This window comes from Rhopalosiphum padi, chromosome 4 (genome assembly GCF_020882245.1).
Source record: "Rhopalosiphum padi isolate XX-2018 chromosome 4, ASM2088224v1, whole genome shotgun sequence".
Lineage (NCBI taxonomy): Eukaryota > Metazoa > Arthropoda > Insecta > Hemiptera > Aphididae > Rhopalosiphum > Rhopalosiphum padi.
The window spans coordinates 35,168,540-35,191,147 of NC_083600.1; the positions used below are offsets into that span (position 1 = coordinate 35,168,540).

The window sequence follows — 22,608 nt, forward strand, 5'->3', positions numbered from 1 at the left end:
GATATGTTCTGTACTGTACTAAATAATAGATATTTTACAATTCATGGGTACGGATACCGCTGGACTTATTATTAAAAACTAATCAAATTCCCACGAATTCGTTTGTTTTAAAATTACTGTTTAAGGCTATGCAACGTAGGCGAATCTCAAGCATGACGGTTTATTATATGCGTTTTAAATAATATATTACGACCTACTGCAAGTAAATAATATATATCGGTGAGAAATTAAATGCATTCTATATTCTAAAAACGTGATATTTTGTACAAAATCGGCGTTCTTTTGCATCACAGTTTTGATTCAGTAATAACTATATATGTAAACATGTAATATTATAAGCATAAATATTAATATCGTCCTTAAGTCAGAATTTTTTTTGTTGTTTTACTCTTCTGAGATCAACGTATCATTGTAAAAAAATTAATTGAAAATAATTTTTAAATATGCGATATTCCATAATGTACCGTATTTATATAAATATTGATCTACATGGCTACATAATATGTATACTATACAGGTTTTAGGATCAACTATATAATAATAAATTAATTTAGTATTATATAAATGTAATAAATTAAAAAAAAATGAAAAATTTAAAGGTATGAGCATATGCATATATAATATAATAATCCCGAACGTCTGGATAAGTAAGTATAACGATTGAAAGAGATTTCATTGTACAAAATAAAAATGTGGTTGTAATACATAATATTATAATTTATGTATCTATTAATTAATAATTTTCCGTTTGTGCATATATTAAACTATGTGGACACTGGCGCACTACCATATATTATTATTATTATGATTTATCAATTATAATGTGTATTATGCATGTGGAACTATTTTTATTGTGTATATTTTTCCAAAAAAATTTTAAATACCTTTTTTATTTTCGGGTTTTACTCATGTTTTCTTGTAAACCGTATACGAGGTGCAACCACCATGGATAAAATAATGTCTGGGAAGGGGTTTCCTCTCGTTGGTTTACAGTTTAACGACGTCCAAATACGGAAGGTTGGAATATTATATAATAAAAATATATAATATACGTACCGCGACGGAATCGTATGTAAAGGACTGCCGCCGAGTGTTTTCTCATGAGATTTTATATACATGGACGACGACCGACGACCGCGACGGTCGCATTATTATTAATACGACCCTCGAACCCATTACATTTCTCTAACCTATAGCGTCGGAAATGTAAAGAGCGGGCCGAACGGGTTTTATTATATTTTTTCGTTTCATTTATACCCCCCCCCCTACCTCACCCAATACATCACTAACCCGAACAATGGTTCATGTCGTAATAATACTTATACATGTTATGTTGTACAGCAGATTAAAAGCAATAAATTGGTGGTGAAATTATAATAATAATAAATAATATATGTATATATATATATATTGGTCACGGTCACGAAGTGCAGTTCGAACTCTTATAGTGCGATTTAATTTAAATCGTGTCAGGGGTTAAAATACGTTACAATGTTACATTATAAAACGCTTTGCAGTATATGTAATAATTTCATTGTACGTAGGTACACCCTTTCACTCGATGTCGTATTGTCGTAAGTCATTAATACAACTTTTTACGATGATAATTATGTATAAGTTATAATATAATCTTAAAGAGCGTTACAACAACAGTAATTATTCATTTTAAAAGCTTCTATTATATAGTTATTTTTATATCATATACCACATAATAATACATTATATACATATATATTTATTCTATGTATGTTTGAATATGATAATATAATCATCTACTTTACAGTTAGGTACATGTAAAAAAATGGTATAGGTATAAATATAATATAAAATAATTACACAGTATACTACGTTATTACTAGCTTATTGACTATGTACATCCTTAAAAATTCATGTTACGAAGTCGAATAGAAATCGTGTTTGAAATATTATTCGTAAGTATGTCCGCGTATGGGATTACCTACGTACTTTGGCCACGTATTATTTTTCTAATCAAGGGCCTACACAATTATAATTATCATAGAGTTCCCATATTCAAAATTAAATTATAGTTACGTCTCTGCAATATACAATAATAACTAATAAGTATGTTTTTGTGAACAGAACACATGTAGGTACTACACGTATTGTTGTGTTTTGTTTTTAATTAAACTGTGTATACTTTTATAAATTCGATCGGGTTAATAACGTAAAACGTACTCGCAATTTACAATTATTATCCATAATTTTTAACGAAAATAACGTGAATTGCAATATTATCCGAATAATACACGCGCATAATATTATGTTATAAAAATAATAATAGTTCTATTTATTTACGAAAATACGCCAACTAGGCTAGGTAGAATAACGTTGGAGATGTGGGGAAATTACGTATATATAGAGAGGCCTATAACCTCCAGTCTCCACTACCCTAATTTATTTTCTATAGTTTGTAAAATGATTCAATTTAGTGTACTTAGTATAATATGAATTATTCATCATAGTATCATACTTCACGTTTACACTTATTGAACAGCAACTATTTTGGTATGTCGTGTGTGACAGTTTTTTATTCAGATAATCAGTTTTTTTTTCTCTTCGAGTATTTGCAACAAAATTTCAGTTTGTCGATTATGAAATAAGTTTTGTGCATCAATTGCAAGTTTTTATAAACGTATATTTTACGGAAAATAAGAAAATTAGAACTTTGTTATATCAACGTTTACCGTGTGAACTCAAAAAATTGTTTCTGTTATACGATATAGCGTCCTTTACTTAGCATTCATACCTACTATCTTTTATTCACTCAGTCGCCCTCCTCATCAGTCCCCACATTTGCAGTATGATCGACTGACGGCAGTCATCCGGTATTGTGCACATGTATATATTCACACCACATACACACATACACAAACAAATATAATGGAGATATACTTCCTGTTTGGGTAGTTTATTGTGCGTTTTTAAGAAATATGAGTCCAAGGGAGAATAATGGTAGTTGTTATCTATATATAAGTACTTATAAGTATTTATAAGTGTTTTTCTCATCGTTTATTTATAAAAGGGAGGACATTTATTGGGTATTACCTAAAGAGTAAATACGGAGGACGGGTGCAGCCCTTTTGAACTGGAACGGATTTTCACACGCCCATTGCGATATTTACTGCAACATACATTTATTGTAACTTGTAAGTAGCTATACTGCAAAAATAAATGTGTGCAAGTTTCAGATTTCCACACCCTACTGTTGGATGTGAACATGCCCGTGTGCGCGAGTGTGTCAATTATGTTAACGGTAAAATAACTTAAGTACCTGTATACGAGTTAATATATTTTATATTATGTATATAATATATATTTATAATTTATAAGTATTTGATAGTTGTATACATATTTCATATTTGTATGAAAACAATTAAGAATAAGAAAAAGCACCTCTGGTCGGTATATTATAATAAGCTATTAATTGACCGCACGCTCTCTATGCCGAATTCATAATATGTAGTTTTATTATTTTTTTTTACCAGTACGCGATGTGGGCCGCCCTATTTATTACGATACGAATTTTTTGTTTTTGGTTGGCGGCAGCTGCAGCCTAAATTAATAATTATATTTATTATGCGCGCGCGCGGTCCGCAGGGTTGCTGCCATGTGTGCGGTCTCAACAGGCGAGCGCGCGGAAAAACTGGTTTGTGTGTGGAAACAGATTCTACGGTGAACCTATCGGAAACGAAATGGGTGAGCGCGACCGTGATTGTGTGTGGAGAAACGAGACCCGATTGATATACACGATATATATATATACTGGTGGAATATATCATATATTATACCTATAATGTATAAACAACGCTTCGAATGAAAACACATAAATCCTTTTGGACGACGACGCATTTTTTTCCAGTTTTGTATATTATATTATATTACGCATCTTCGAGATGCAGAACGATCGCGTACGGTGGAGACCACAGCACAGACAGATTATTCTCTCTTTCACATACTCACGTATTTGCTGGTTATATTACATAATATGGGAGTATAACACGGACATGAGGAACCAATCGTTTTCATCAAACTGTAGTTGTGTGTTATTGTATGATACAACTTGTATCATATATTCATATATCATATGATGAGCAGGTAACGGAGTGCATAATATTAAATATCTTATCGATTTCCCATTTTTGCGCACGCTCAAGAAAAATCTATATTATATAATATAAGTTATACATGCTCTAGTTTTCTCTATATTTTAATATCAATACATATGTCTATTTTTATGCAGGAAAAAATAATGATAGGTACTATATTAACGGCATGGACGTCCCCAGGGGGAGGGGGCAAGATGGAATACTTGCCCCCTAGAATAAACATAATAATGTACTATAAATAAAATGTAAGTTATTTTTTAAATTAATTTTGCCCCTCTCTCCCTAAAAAAATGTCGGATGACACATCATATTATGTACATATAATGCAATTGACGTTCAGCAAAATGGTTAAAATAAAATAACAATTAAATATTGTGTAAATAATGAATACAATTAAACTTAATATTAAAATTGTGTACAATACACTTGGCAAGAGCTATAGACGCGTCCAACCGTGTAACATGGACACATTTTTATTGACACATTTCGATGCGATGACGAAAATTGTAAGCGTGTGTTCTATACACGTGTTTATTACACATAATACACATAATTTACCTACGTTTCGATTGCACATGATGACGACGACTTGGTCGATTATTATATTTGTTATCCGAGTTGAACGGTAAATCGTCGTCTATACGTGTGCATACCGGAGGAGCCGACGGACGCTTAACTTTTATAATATTATACATAAACGATAAACATAACACATATTATGCCAAGACGACCGGTTGATGAAAAACGGGAAATTTATATGTACGAAAGAATTATGTACATAATAAGTATTAATAACATCATTATTCGTAATCACTTATTATCACCTATTATTATTTTTCTAATCCGGGATAAGTACCTACTGAACGTTCTCCTAGTAAATTCGTATACATATCTTCGTCGTAATTTTACGATTATAATGGTCATCGCTTTTAACTGATTTTAATAGATAAATATAAAACACGGCTTTGCATGTTAAAGCCACTTACAGCTAGTTTACACTGAAGATTCTGATGCACCGTCGTTCACAGATGTAGTGTTTATTATATACCTACACCTATTAAATATTTAAATATGCAACATTTCGTGGCTTTTGTTTTCCTTCTTCCGATCTGTTTTCTATTTCTGGTCCGAAATGGTAAATATTTGATAAGTAATAGATGTTCACTGCTCACTAGTCACTATATACAATAATTGCATGCGTATGATGGAAAATCTGATGAACGAGTATTTCGGCAACCTTGACACTGGTAACCACGCGCCATATAAATAATGGTGGAGACTTTAACGTCCCAAAAAAAAGATTTTAATGACGTCACATCAAATTAGCCGTGAAATTAGCGTAGAGGTTATACCCACTCGATAGACCGGTTATATCATATGTGTACAAACGCGCTGTCTATTAGTGTCTTGAAAGTCGTTAAAACCGAGTACACTTCACTCTATACTACCATAGCTATAAGGATGTGTTACAGAAGCGTCATATATTTTTATGTGTATATTTAATATTTATGTGTATAATATATTATGTGCACACGTACTAATCGATATAGAAGTTTGAGTGTTGAAACTCTTGTAGTCTAATTTTGGCCTAAAAACTTGCTCCCTTCAAATTTTAAAATAATTTGGTACCTACACGACTACATACTATATTGTATAACCACATTATGTTTACCAAACTCATCATTATAGTATATGTATATTCATAGCATATGCGACGAGACTAACACATTTTTTGAAATTAACTATTAACATGACAGTAATAATGTATCTGCCCAAATACGAGCTGCACAACTCTCATATCCTTTAATATGTGTTTTACGATCTAAAATTCTAAAAGCATTATTTTTTAATATTATTGTTATGTTCAAATAGTAAGTTGATGACGACTATTTTCTTGACAAAGTAGTCATTATTGTACTCTCTTGAAAAATTAAGCACATAGATATAGAAAAAAGGAATACAATACATTAAGTATAATATAATATATAATATATATATATTATATACCATTTATTATACTTTTTCTCATATAGGTACGATGTTATTGTAATAGTATGTATACTGTCTACTACTGTGTTAAAGGCCTAATACTCAATGTATGGAAAATTTAATATAGGTTAGGTTTTACATTAAACACTATGAAATATGACATAGATAATAAAATGTATTATATTATACCTGCATAGTATAATTTGCAGTGGTTAAAATATGGTAGTAATTTTGAAATATCAAAATTTAATACATATTAATTCTAGTTGTTAATTGTTATAGTCTTATTATATTGATCTTATCAGTGTTAATAAGACTGGGCGAGGAAGGATATCTAAGACAAAGAGTCAATATAAAGAGATAAACGGTGGATCGGGTTAAATGGGGAAACTTGATAAAAAAGCTTTCAAAAAGTCTCAATGGCCTGTATATATATATATATATATATATATATAATACTAAAAATAAATTAATAATATATTATATGAAACGTGTATTTTATAGGTATATAATAAATACACTTATATATCGTTTTGCATTATATATTATATTTGCATGGCTCTGTGATGACGATAGAAGGCTGGTATTGACCATTATGTCTACCGGTGATGAATATGTAAACAAACATTATATATTATAAAGATGATTTATCGTGAAAAAATGATGATTGTAAAATAAAATAAATATCAGTAAAAGTGTGTTTTATTATTTCATAGCGTACAAAGAAATCATACGTGGACCGCACGTGCGTTCAACCAGCCGTTATAGAAAAAAAGGAGAAAAAAAATCTGTTATTTGTACGAAAAATAGTTATTCATATATAATAGAGTTATATTATATATATAATCCATTCCATTACTATACATATAGTTGTCGCTAATGAAAACGTCATTTCTGCGTGCCCAGTCGTAATAATGGGACAAGAAAAAAAAATAAATAAAGAAAAGATTATTGACGTCGTAGAAATCTTTTCGCCTACCCAACCATTTAAATTATTATTATACTTAATATTATATAGACGCTTAGACCGCTGGGAGCATAATATACGCGCACAATATATAGTTTCAGTATATTATATGTATAGGTCGTACCCATATTATTATTACAGTATGCAGTTACCGCGCGTGTGGTATTGTGGTATATTATATTATATAGTATATTTTTTAGTATATTACAGTCTATATGGATATATAAAACAACGTCGTCGGTTCGCTTTCACGGCAAAAAAAATACACACACAAAAACAACGCACGGTGTAGTGTATCGGGTGTGAGCGCGCGCATGTGTGTGTACTGTGTATGTTTTTTTTTAATACGCATTGTTGTTATTATTATTAAATATACCTCAAATGAAACAACGTTCGTTTTAACACGTTGAGCGATAGATCCAAAAAAAAATAAATAATTCTAACGGTTCTAGCGCGATATTATGTACGTCCGTCAACTGCGCGCGCGCCATATACGTACAATGGCGCGGAATCGAATTAATCATTATATAGTATCTCCTCTCACTTTATCAGCCTCGGGGAAAACGCGTTCCAATCGATCCACATAATATCTATCTCAATGTGTGTGTGAGCACTTACCTTGTAACCACCAATATTTTTAACGTATATTCATATAAATATAATTATAATATAATAATATGATACATATTAGGTATACATGGTACATAGCATACTGCAGTACCTATACGACTATACCAACTACCTATTACCGCTATTATATGTTATATAATAGTTATGAGGTGTGTTTAATTATTTGATATATTTTACATCAAAATATATACTCATGTTGCACAGTCTGCACGTGCGAATGACCGACGTGCATCACATGTTTCTATTTATACATAATATTATACTTCCGTGTCGATCGCAAATAACACGTGAATATGCGAATCCATCTGATTGATAGATATAGTAACAAATAACACGTAAGATATTTATTAATATTTTATTGTCCCAAGTTTGACTTACAATTTTAGACAATTTTATTCGGAAATATTTGTATATATAGAACAAAGTATTAAATTATAGATATAGGTATTACAAATTAAATCATATTTGTAAAAACACAAATGTTCCAGATCAAACAATTTTAAAATACACAAAACCATATTTTATAATATACGACTAACCTAACCTACCCTAAATTTGATAGGCAAAAAAATTATGATTTTAAAATTTATATAATATATCGATATCTGCACAAATTAATTTTTACTCAAAAATTAAAATATACATAAATATGAAGTATAAATATATTTTTTAGAAATATTATAAAATAAATTATTCTAACAGAAGAATCGATTTTCAGATTATGAAATTGTAATTTTTAACTTATAAATCTAACCACACATTCCACATAATATACTTATTGTGCTCCGTGAGTATATATTGTGTATTTGTGTATAACAAATAAAGAAAAAAATAAATGTGTAAATCTCATAGTTATTACCGCTTAAATTATGCAGTTGTTTAATTATTTTTTGTTTTTAATTTATATATATTTTTATTTAATAAAATTTTAACGATAAATTATTATATCATTTATACCTCAACAATTAGCGATAAGAATAGAAAAAAGAATTTATATTGAATATTTAAAGGTATTTTTAATCATTTTATCAGTTGGACCTTTGCAAGTTTAATCGCTGTAAATCCCCTTAAAGGCTCTTTTATCAAATGACGGGGTGAATTAAAATCTCTATACGATTAGTGCCTATACATTAAAGGATGTCCGAATAAGAGAAGTATAATACTACATATTAATATAATATATCATTCCATCGGTCACGTTTATGATACAGCATTCCACATATAAACGATGGTACTATACCTACTTAACTACTATATTATAAACTAATACAGTATGAAGTATTTCTTATAAATACAAGGAATTCTTGCGGCGATGGACAATAACACACTTTTAGTCGAAAGTGCATTACGGCGGCGCGGCAGCAGGCAATCGGAAGATAGGCGGCATAATAGCGTTTTAAGGCAAACGTGAATTCTCCATAGACAAAAATATTCAAATTTTCCACATGTACCCATCAATTATTGTACGCATTTAGTTGTTATATTACGCTGCCGGTTTTTTTTTATTCCATAGCCACTGTAGCCAACGCGACGTGTCGTAAATACCTATCTACATCGTTCCTATATTATATATAAATATATAATGCTATTATAATTATCATAATATATATATATATATAGTAAAAATACATAGGTATTATTATATCAAGCTAGAATACAATAATTTTATACAAAAAAGAAACGCTAGCACGTTTCAGCATGTATAATATTTATATTGTACCTACTACAGGACTACATTATATATATATAAACTACACGAACCAATAATATAACTTGAAACGGATTAAAAAAAAAAAAATTCTGTTTTTGTTACATTCCAGAACCGCTGCAGGTTATGAGTATTGAACATGGATAGCGGCAACGAGACCCTTTTCTCGGAGGACTCATCGCCCGACTCGGCGCCACCGCCGTCGCCCAGCAGTGGCCGAGGGAGTCAACAGCCCACGCCAGCGCCCACCCCACCGCACATCACTTCTTCCTTATCCAAGGTAAACACACACATTTTGTATTATAATACTTTATGTTTGCATCAGTCTTCTGATACTGCAGACGATGTCTGTATACATATCATAAAAAGGTTTATACGGTTTTATATCGTCGAAACCCTTTTCTCTGTTTAAAATATTGCGTTGGGCTGAAACAGCACACGACGCCGTCAAGACTCATAATGTCATGTCGTGTTAGAAAATAAGGATCTGAAACGAAAACGATACTAAAGAATGTATTATATTTTCGTGTCAAAAATTTGATAAACCATAAACGTAAACAATTTAAAAGTAAATATAATATTTCATGGTCGTTTTAAATGTCTCTTCTATGGACCTTTTTTTATCGTAAACCAAAAATCTAAATAGTTAAATAAATACGTTCAAAGAAATTTTTAACGACTAATCCAAAAAATATAAAAATATTACTCAAGGTAAATATTTAAAGCTCAAGTTTAAAGAACATGTATAATTTACCTATAACTATCAAACCCCATTTTTAATTTTAAAACAAATCAGAAATAATTTTTGTTCTTATATTAATGTTGAATGCATTAATTATTAACATAATAACATTATATATTTGACTCAAAAGTCAAAATCCATCCCAATAAAAATATTCGTGTTTTATTGACTATAATTGGTATTGTTATTTTGTGCATTCTTATTCAAATCTCCGTTGCATTTTATCAGGTGCGTTGCAATAATTTGATTTCGATTTAAATTATAAATGTAGGTACTCAATCGATATAAAGATATAATATCTAGATTAAACATAAGAACGTGGGAAAAAAAATTATGTCCTGCTACTATTTCAATCAACAATAAAGAAAACAATATAATCTAAAAATTTAATTAGTCTGAAATCTGAGAATACACATCGTATACCTATTGGCTATTAAATACTATACTATAATGTGTGCTTAACGAATCGAAAAACATCAAATTGCGTATTTTTGTACCAAATATGTACATATATGGCCCCAAACAATTATTAATATATAATTACGTGTGCCTACGCGCGTATATTTTGTGCTGTAACTAACATCGGATAAGTTTGGCAAAATGATATGTCGTCATTCTTAATTATACATACTAAACTAAATATGAAATTTTGATACCCGCAGTACAAATACATTGTTAATTATGTAAAAACATATATGTTGGTAATTACTGCCATCCATTATACAAACATAAAATACTCGTTTTCCGTTCAAAAATATGTAGGTATTGTCTGGGAATATTATTCGATTTATAGAGTTTTTATGTTCAATATATTAACGGCATATTTAACTCACAGAAAGGTATAAGACTCGTATCCATATAGTAAGATTTTAATCGATTTAACCTTGTAAATCCTTCTGATTATTATAAATGATCATCACCGTTTATAGCAACGACAACGGAGCCATACGTGTGTATAATGTGTTTAGTCTGGATAATTATTTTAACAATAAACACAGTTTTATTAAAAAATATATTTTCGCTATTTTTATTGTTACCAGTGTTTGAATTTTTTACCTTTTTTGATAATAAAATGTTTTAAATTTGTAAAATTCGAAGCGGAAAATTTCTCTGATAGTAATAAAAATTAAATTTTTTAACAAGTAGTTAATATAAGTTCTAACTTTTAAGTTATGTGTGTTGTAATGATTAATTTTTTTCTCGTAAATCACTATATATTCACTTTTAATGCGTTTGTATAATGAAATATACGTAGTTATTAATTTTATGTATATCTAATTTTGTCAATTAATTTTGAATGACACCCCCTCTCCCCTTTGAAATTCCTAGCTACGTGCCTGTTGTAATCTATTGTATAATTATATATATTATAGGCTAATATTTTGTAAATGTGTTTAATGTGTAGATGATATTAGTGAGGAGTGATACTTTACAAAATGTTGATCCACTACTCTACTCGTCAGAACTTTAAATGTTAAAATATATTATCAAAAACGTTAAATACTTTTCGAGATGATGATGGTGATTAGATTTTAAAGAATTAACCTGTATGATATAAATAAATAACGATGTCAAGTACTTAAGTTTGGCAATGAGAAAATTCCTCATCTTCAAATTAAAATAATATACCATATACCTACCGTGCAAAGGATAATAGTGACACAGTAAGTTCAGCACAGTTACAGACTTTCGGCTATATAATCGGCATTAGACACATTTGGTGTATAATATTTCATATTTTAAATGCTGATTATGAAAACAGTTAAATATTTAGTTTTGAAATCTTTAACGTTTGTATTCAAAGACTAAGCGTATTTTTGCACTTATGTTTATTTTGGCATTATACCTTCACTTTCTAATGCTTTTGTAATGGTGCATACAAAAAATGTTTGTATAGATGCATGTACAGACAAAAATATATAACACTTTATACAGAGTGATCTTTTTATCATACGAGTATAAGGACACTCATTATTAAAGTATTAAAACGTATAAAACCTTTTTAAGTCATTATTAAAAAATAAAATGATTCAAAAATTGTTTATTTATTGTTAAAGTTTTTTACTTTTGAATGATAACAGACATACATATTTAATTTTCTAAGCAGATTATTTTTCGGAGTCTATAGAAACAAAGTTTCGAATAAACATTTAATTAATTATAATTTAAACTCGAAACTTGAAGCTCTTAAAAATTACTTAATATGCATTCATGTTTAAAAACATTTTATAAAACTATAAACACAAATAAGCCCACAATTAATATTCTTTTAGGTTAGTCACATTTATTTGATACGTATTTATGATTAAACTCTTAAAATAATATAAATGATAAAACAAATACCTATAGGAACTTATAAATTTCTAAAAAATAATTTTAAAATAACAAATAATAAATAATAAATAGCTTTTAAATTTTTTTTCTGGAATGAAAATATTCTTCTGATTATAATTATTTCTAATTTTACAATTCAATTTCGTATTTACAGAGCAAAAAACAAACAAATTAAAATTACCAGCCTATTTATAAATAATTTTAATTGCGACACAATAAAAATATTTACTTGTAAGTGCTACTTATACTATATCACACAAAAACTATAGTCATTGAAAAGTTTTTTCCAATTATATTTTAATAAAATGTATAACATAATAACATATAAATAATTTTTATACATTATTATATTAATTAAGTATTTGAAAAATCCTACATAATATGTATTAATGTATATAATATAGTGAATACTGATGAGTAATGCGTTTAAAGAAAATTAATCTTTAATATATTATATTATAATTTACGAATTTCGATTATCATTAATCATCAATTAAATAAAAAACACTAAAAAATTCAACTTAATGTATCGAAATAATCCGTAAAATATTCTTCTTCGAGATGAGAAAATGAAAATGTATGCTGCATTTAAAAATTACAGTAAAAATAGTAAAAAATAATAACATTTTTGGAAAACATACTTCTTATAGTGACTTTAAATTATTAAAAAAAAAAAATAATGTTAATAATGAGAAATATTGAATTTCGTTAAAAAAAATTATTGTGTAAGTATATGAACCACATTTTATGAATCGAAAGTAATCTACTTTTTTCCCTTTATTCACTAAGACAATATTTACTATGTACCTAATAAGTAATGACATTACATACAATATACATTGTGATTTATTGAGACGTCGGATAAGTGTCTAGTGTTAAATGTACCAGCTCATGCTAGTATGCTACCTAGTATGTATACAATAAACATACATATTATAATACGACTTTCGTTTATCGTATTGTAACGCTATATTATATTATTATGCACAAATAAATATATAGATTCAAATACCTATTTAATTATATATTATATCATGACAATATATAATAACGTCGATATTTATTTTAAATTATCTTAAACATAATATTTTATGTATAGGTACATTGTATTAAGTAATATTTTTAATTTTTAATTATTATATATGTCCTATTTTATTATCTACTTATTTTAAAATGTATATTTAGATTATACTATTATATTCATTTTTTTAATAATAATATCTTATGTATAAGTACACAACATGACTTAGGGTTATATCTATGGAAAGTAAAAATAATGACGAAAAATTAAAATAATGATTGTGGAACAATTAACCACGATTCATTAAACTATAATTTGTAAACACAAACTTCCTTTATATTTATCGTACCTTGCTATATATAATACATATAGTTTATTTGTGTAACATTATTTCCATGTAATAGTGTTACATATTAAAGTGTTTAGCTATTTAGCATTGGGAATACAATTAATAATTATTCTTTTATTTTACATGATTTTTACTTATATAATTCTTGAATATCTTCCTATTGGCTATCATAAAGAACTATTGGGAATTGGGATTTCAATAATAATATTTTTAAAAGCATATTATATGGGCACTTTTTAAACATTTAACATTAAAACTCGTCTACATTTGTTCGTTTAAATCTTATACTTTTACGGTTACTCGAAAAATTATTATTTTTTAAAAGTAAAAGTATATTAAATCGAACATAAAAATTATATATTTTATACGTTTATTAATATATCTATGTGACACATGTTTTTTATCGGTTATTTTACCGCATAAATTGTCGAAACCTCACTACCTCAGCATTTTTATTCGAAGGTTACACTTTCTGATAAATGTCAAATCAAATTTAATACGCCAATAAAATACGGCGGCACGTATTGTGTTGTATTTCTTAATAAATATAAAAATAAATTGTTATTTCACTGTGAAACACACGTAACGTCATTTTAAAATCGTTCACCAAATATTATTATTTATTACAGACTGTATTTTATTATAACCGGATACATCACATACATATAATATTATATCACCAAAACAATAATAATTATTCAACAATCTATAAAATATACCTATTAACCCAAACGTATATGTTAAACTCGAATCGTCGTATTTTTTTTTTATTGTTTAACAAGAAATGCATAATATATATTTTCATCAAATCTATAAATTAAATTTTATAATTGTTTTCATAGTAATAATGGTCGTCGGTCGATGTTGTTTTATGATCCATGCAAAATATAATTTACAAGTTGCGATGGGAACGATATTCGCGGGAAGTCGGGAACCGCGACATGTATACTATTATAAATATTTCTATATGTACCTGCATTGCTATACACATTAGTACATTACTCATATTATTTGTGGTCAAACTACACTAATATACTTTAATACTTAAATACGTATTATGTATGTTGTATGTAATATGTATGAATGTACGATGTAACTATTATAAATTTGTAACATATAATAATACTACAGTAGTAGAATATACTACACTGCAGTTGATATAATAATAGGCGACCATTATGATTACGACCTTAGGTAATAAGTAATGAGAAAAATCCAAACAAAAAAGTAAATTCTTTCCATTTTGTCTGTTTTATGTCCTATACGAGCTATCGGCTGGTCTCGTCGGTATATAAATATATAATAATATATTATTATATATTATTGATATTATTATTATTATAATATATTTTAGTCGTTGATAATCGTCGTTTTAACCGTTCATGTACTTATAATATATAGGTGTATTATATCATATAATAATATGTGCTCTTGGCGGGAAAGGAAAGAGACAGGCGAGACTGGTTTAGCACGTGTGTTGTGTTTAACATATATATAAGTTCATATTATTATTATTGTATATTTTATACGTGTGTTTATGATAATATATTATATATATTATGAGCATTAATGCATTTATTATATATTGAACATAAAATGTAGGTTACGCGAGTGACGTAGGTATATAATTTTATAATAATAATAATAAATAGTATACCCAGATACGTTTCAGTCGTGCTCAGTGCAGCTGTAACAGAAACCCGACTAATTACGTCAGTCATCGGATTTATTTGTTTACTTTTTTGTTCTAATCGTTTTTTGTTCCGCGTGTTGTTTATTTTTTTTTTCTTATATTCTAATCGATTCTTTTCCGTGTTGTAATAATGGACAACGGTAGTTATTATTACGCTGTACTGTACGGTCTGTACGTACTGTACTAAACCACACGGACATAGTAAAGTCATGGAGGAATTGTCAGGATTGATTATTAAGCTAATTCACGACGTAGACGAACATGCAGAGATTCATTCAGAATTGTATACGTTTTTAATATACCACAGACATAGTGAGCTCTTTAACCGTTAAATACGAATTGACAATCATAAATAAGTATATACATTGTCACATTGGTGTATTATTTGAAAATTATTTTGTGCAATGTGTATGGTACATTGCATGTGCATGTGTATACGTTGTGTCTTTGTTAGTTTGTTATTACTACTGCTGTTGCAACTACTATCGTCAGTAGGTACTATGCACAACTAAGGTTACACTACATTATTGATTATTGTTTGTGGATAAAAAAATCGTTCCGGTAATTCCGCCATTTCTCTGTGATCGCCGAAATTATGGTTTTAAAACTTACTGTGAAATTTCACAATACTGATTGCTTGAAAAAAAAGATTACATTTTATAAACCTATTTTCAAAATTAACAAATAACAACATAATACCATTGCACTGCAGCTTTTCATCAAACGAGTTGTGTTGTACCAAATTTGTAATAATTACTAACAATTTATAAGTGTATAAAATAGTAAAATAATATAATATTATATTATTATCACTGGAATACGATTAAATCAATTCATTTATTTCCTCTTCCTTTTCATTTGACGTTGCTATTAATCCTTTCCACTGTTCTCTTTTCGATACCAATGTTTTTCTATGTTAATAACAATTTCAACAACGAATCGAAAAAATACAATTATTTATTGAATTTATCATTAAAGCAATCGATTTTAGCAGTATTATAATGTTGCATTTAGGGGTATCAATATATTTTTAAAATGTTAAATATTCAGAAAATGTTTTTTTTTACCTCTAATTATCATTCGATTAATGATTAAAATGTTAAAATTAAAATAATATCTATAGTCTATACTATAGACTCTATAGGTAATATGAAAATCTGTAATGCTAATTAAACGTTAGTCATTAGTTCATTACTAATCCATAATAATTATAACTATTTTATTAATAAAATATTATTAAAATAATTTCATTATAATATTATGTTAAAATTTCAAATTTTATAATGAAATAATGCCTTTGATAATGAAATTGAATTTCAAAAAAGTAAATAATAAGTTCTATGTATTTTAACATTTTTAACCTTAAAGTTTAAATAAGTGAAGCACTACAAATTTCAAACGATGTTAATAAATATTTTCAAAAACACAAATATTTAAAAAAGAAAACTATTATACTTATTCAAATAAGTAATCAATTTTCGACATATTTTATATATATTTATCTCACTTCATAATATTATTAGCATAGTGTACCTAGTGAATAGGGGTTTAAACACGCAAGTGTTAAAAAATGTGTATATAGGATTTAGGTATATATCCCAATATTCAGTAAGCAGTAAATATACATTATTTAAAATTGTATATATTGCACGCTCACGGAAATAATCACCACCCCGCTAGGAAATGTCGTTTTTTTTCTCGCTTTTGTCATTGTTGGATGGATAAAGTAATGACACGACTAAGTATAGTATAATATATATGTATATACATATGTGCAATAAAATCAGGTGAGATATAAGTATACGAGGATGAGGGTTAGGGCATGTGTATCGGTTTTTAAAAACAGCATATTTCAGGATATTTGTGTCCTAGGTTTAAAACTAATTGCAATAGTGGTTTTTTGGAAACTCAAAATTACGAAAATATAATTAAATAGCAATTATTTGCGAATACAAAACATACATATAATATTGGCGTACAACAACAACGACTGTGCGAGCGTTGGTTTATGTGCGGCGGCATGTATACATATATAATAATATATACATGCATAACAAGGTCTAAGAGTGGAGACGAAAATTATTTACAATCCTCGGCGGCAGTGGCGGGCGGCATTATCTCTCCTCTCGGGGACGGACCGTGGGAATGCGTTAACCGAACGCCCACAGTCGTAGAGTATATTATATACTGACACAGACTGGTTTTTTTCTTATTTCCTTCTCTTCTTTACGTCTGTTAGCCTCTCCTTATCCTCTCGGTCACTACCGATTTCGTCTCATTTCCCGGTGAACAGTGTCAAATCCCTGTATAGCTCATTATAATAATATTATATATACCTATAGGTAGGTAAAAAATTTTTAAATTTATTGGAAAAGAAAAAGTATGCTTTAGTGTGAAATATTTCGGCTATTTTTTGTATAAAATAAAAATGTTTTATGTAAATGATACGTCATATGCCTATTAATCTATTTACTACAGGAATATGCAAGTATAGGTAATTTACCTAAGTGTGTTGGTTTTCTAAACTTGGATGTCTGGATAAAATAAAATGCAGACAAGTTGGCTAACCTACATAATGATATATGATATGTAGGTATAGTACCTATATACTATTTTATGTCCAACAACAATTTACATAATTGTATTTTTATTATTATTTTGTTAGCCCACTGTTATTGTTTAAAAAAAACAATTTCTATAAATTTAAATCTATACATAATAATATATATTGAAATACGCGGTTACATATCAAGATTTGTACATATATATATATGAACACTAGACAGTAATTTAGTTTCTTTATGTATAGATACTATTATACTGATATAGTACCTATAATAATAAATTACAACTACGCTAACGGTACATAATTTAATAGTTGAATTTCCTTGTATACGAGTGACGAGTCTGATCATTTTTTAACTATGTTGAAGTGATAATAATTATGATACTCATTTTACTATAATTTAAATACGAACTAATTTTTAATTTTGGTAACTTTATAACGTATTAGTTTAACGTATTATAACTATAATTTATAGTTTATACTTTTATTAAAATGTCAAAATCCTGTTATTTTTGGTGTAACTATTTAAAATCGAAACGAAATCTTAAAAAATAAATTGTTTTATGTCACTTGAAAATATTGAAAAATGCCAATTTATAAATGATTATTGAAATTCTGAGCGGAGCGAAGATTAATGATTTTAAAATCGACCTACCTATATTTTTTATAACTGTCGTCACTTTTATGAGAGCATTGAGAGCAGAGAATTTGCTACCATCGTCCTCATTAAATTTTGATTAAAATCAAAAATTTTAAAATGTATTAACAGATTTCTTCAAATTTGTTGTCTTTAAATAAAAATGCAATTTTATCATTCAAACATTTATCTAACAAAATATTACATACATATATAATCCCTATTATAATATAAAACTATGGCAAATTAATAATAATTTTTGGTCTGATATAGTGAAACGCTTATGATTACTATCTAAAAAAAAAGAAAGTGGAAAATTCAACACGAATTTTCTATCATGGTAATAAACTTCCGGTTTCTGATAATGTACAATTGAAATAAGTACATTACTTAGACAGTGACATTGTATGCTTAAAAAAATGACGACAAAGGTTTATTATTATGCAATCTAAATTTATTTTTATTCTTTAGAAGGCTAATTACAAATATACACAATGAGTGTGATGATATAATACACTAATTGTGTCACTTTTAAGTATTAAGTGCGTGCGCGCGCGCGCCCGTGTGTGTGAAGTTTTTATTATAATATTAATTGGATATTACAATACAAGTTAAAAACTCATTGTTCTATTACAATCTTAGATGTTTGCCGTAATGGATTGTAATAAATAATAATATTATAGTGGTGTTTGTAAAGATAGGTCGTCACAACTCGAACAAAATAATAAATTCATCGATGAGCGAAAAATATTTTACGCAACAAAGCTACACGACTTGACTACAACAAATCGCCTAATAAAATTTATTTTATTGCAATATACATATATGTATTACAATTTTACACTGATATTTAATCATGGTTTAGTTTAGACCATCGTCACGCTGCAATTTATCAATAATATTGTAAACTATATATTATAATTATAAGGCTCGAATGTCGATGTCTACGATAAATCGGCAAAATGCCTATACTTAAGATACAGTCCAACAATTACCAACAAACGTACTAAGTAAATGGCGTAACCAAGAGATGAAAGATTTTCGGAATGGATTTTCCTCTCTCCATCACGCATGAGTAAAATTTGAGTATAAATCTATAAACTAATATAAATGTAGGCTGAGCCGTGCCGTGGGGGGGCCTAGGGAGCATGCGCCCGGGGCGCATGGTTTAAAGGGGATGCCAAAAAAATTGAAATGCATAATGATAAATAAAATAGGGGGTGAATATTTTTAATTTTGCCCTGGGCGCCAAATCTTAACGGCACGGCTCTGAATGTAGGTACAATACAACTATAATATAATGGACGTGGTAAAATTATTACCCAAGTACCACCACCTAAGACTAATATAATAATATGTATAAAATATAATTTTTTCAACATTCAATATAATAAATTATTATTACTGTACTACAGGCCCACGTGGGTTATAATAATTACTGCAGGAAAATCACAGATACGTCATCATAATATTATATAAGCTATACCTATTTCATATTTGTACCTTTTATAGCCTTATAGGTGTCTATTAAATATCATAAACGTACAAATTATTATAAAGCGTCAAAACGTGAACAGCGATGTTTAATTTATTTTTCTTATAATCTTTGATCTACATATTTTATCCCTTGAAAAATACGAACGTTTTCAATGCTCTCCTGGAGCGTTTGTATAATTCTGACCTGTATCTAAATCTTGCTCAACGCCGGCACCATATCAATCGCTTTAAAGACATCTTAGACGCACGTGGCCTCCGGCGTGACGGCTGTATGCTGTTTTTTTTTTAATTTTGTTTTTCCACTTTAATAAAACGTCCACCGGTCGAAATTACAACCTTGCCATACGAGCCTCGAGGTGCCGGTCGCACGACGATGGCGCATATTATTCATACTATATATATTTATATAAGTATAATAATACTATAATAATATGTATCTATATCTACACATTTTTTTTATTCGAGTTCAATTATTAATATTAAAAGAAAAAAAATTAAGAAAAACCGGAACTCGATTTGAAGGCGGTGTTCCGCACGCGCCCATAGTTGAAAAATAAAATCACATGCGCAGAAAGAATATATAATAATATATGTTATCTATGTAGGATTATACACTGTACGGATACTGCAGCAAACTTAAACGGGAACGTTATCCGAAACCGGAAGAACAACATTTAAAAGAGTATCTATATTATATATTATATCGGCTGTTACCTACGACTCTTTATGTCGAAATAATATACATATATTATTATAAAACTATTATATATAAGTATTTAACAAATACATACCTAATATATGTATTTTCAAGTTAATAAATTAAATGTAAGATAACTGTCAAAAAAATTACGCAAGTAGATAGACAATCTTTTGATCCATTTTTATGGACGCGTATATATTCCCATATTATAATGCATCGAATGTGCATAAAAATTATTTATCGTTATTTTAATATCAGCGGATACTCTGTTCTTAAATAATTATTTTAAGTATAATTTTAAGTATAACACATGTATTATACTTAATATATTATTTAATCGGTATTCTTTTAAGTATATTTGTCTGCATAAACTATAAATTATTTTACAGCAATAAACGCGTATAAAATCCATGCAAGCCAACCATCGACCATTTTTCCCTCGTAAAACTACTATTGACTGTCTATTGTCAGTAAAGTTGTCACTGCCGATAATTAAAATATAACACATCAAATTTACTCCCGTAACGTCATATGTCTATGGTATATGCCACATGCGTACATTTAATAATAATTTATTATGTTCACGACGTTGTCGTACTTATTTAGTAATAATTCATCCTGATAACTACTGCCTAACCGACGAATTATTCAAATATATAGTTATGTATGATTATGATAATAATAAATCGTAATATTATTTACTGTGTGTATACCTACCTATCTATGTTTAATGTTTATAATACATATTTATCTTATACTCATCGTGGACGTTTTATTGCAGGGAAACAGTGTTATTCGTCCAGTGGCCTTCAAACCGGGTTCAATGAGATTCACCGACAACGGCGAAAGATATGGCTCCACGCCTATCCTGGCCAGATCCTCGCACAGACATCTATATGGCAGTAAGTACATTTATATAACACATATAATGAGATTTTCCTGCATTCATCTAGCCGATTGTAAGCACATAATATATAATAATAACAAACACTCGATTACTCGAAAGACCTATACGAGATAAAAGAACGCCTATGTATATATATTGTATATAGGTATACCAATATACCCAACCATCGGTATTTTTTCGAAATAGAATTTCAATTCTGTAGCCGTAAGCCCGTAAAGTACTAAAATAAAACTTAGATCCGTTTTTTGGTGGTGAATCGCGGCGTTACGAGGGGGTACTTCGCCTTAGTGGGCAGTCTTTCCCCTCGTATTCACATAATTTATTAAGAACAAAACAAATAAAATAGTAATTCTATTTGTTATACATGAGCGGAGCGATAAATGGATTATCGATATTGGTTTTATAATGATATGTACATATGTTATTGTTGTTTTTATTTTGTTTCTGTTATCGCTTTAAAGAGCAGTTTAAATGTTTAAATATTGAATGAGGTTTCTAGTAACAAATTAGACAAATTAAATCGATTAAGTAATTTGGGGAGGGGTTGTTAAAAATATTCTCGTTACTTTTTACAAACGATTACCTATAATGTATATTCCCTATAGTTGGTAACTCATACATAGTTATATAATATTATATCGTAATTTCCATACAATTTTTGTCTATATTAACAGTTGCGCAGTTGTTTATAACTTATAAGGTAACTTTTCGAGATTTGAAATTATTTATTTATTTTACTCC

General features: G+C 28.4%; 1 protein-coding gene across 2 annotated transcripts in view; it reads left to right on the plus strand.

Moving 5' to 3' along the window:
* The window catches only part of LOC132930083 (leucine zipper putative tumor suppressor 2 homolog), a 46,651-nt gene that overhangs the window by 20,744 nt on the left and 3,299 nt on the right, over window positions 1–22,608 (plus strand). For both annotated transcript variants that reach the window (XM_060995751.1, XM_060995752.1), the window contains exons 2-3: window positions 9,534–9,701; window positions 21,742–21,862. In XM_060995751.1, the coding sequence (XP_060851734.1) occupies window positions 9,561–9,701; window positions 21,742–21,862 (262 nt within the window). In that variant the 5' untranslated portion in view covers window positions 9,534–9,560. The remainder of the gene's footprint in view (window positions 1–9,533; window positions 9,702–21,741; window positions 21,863–22,608) is intronic.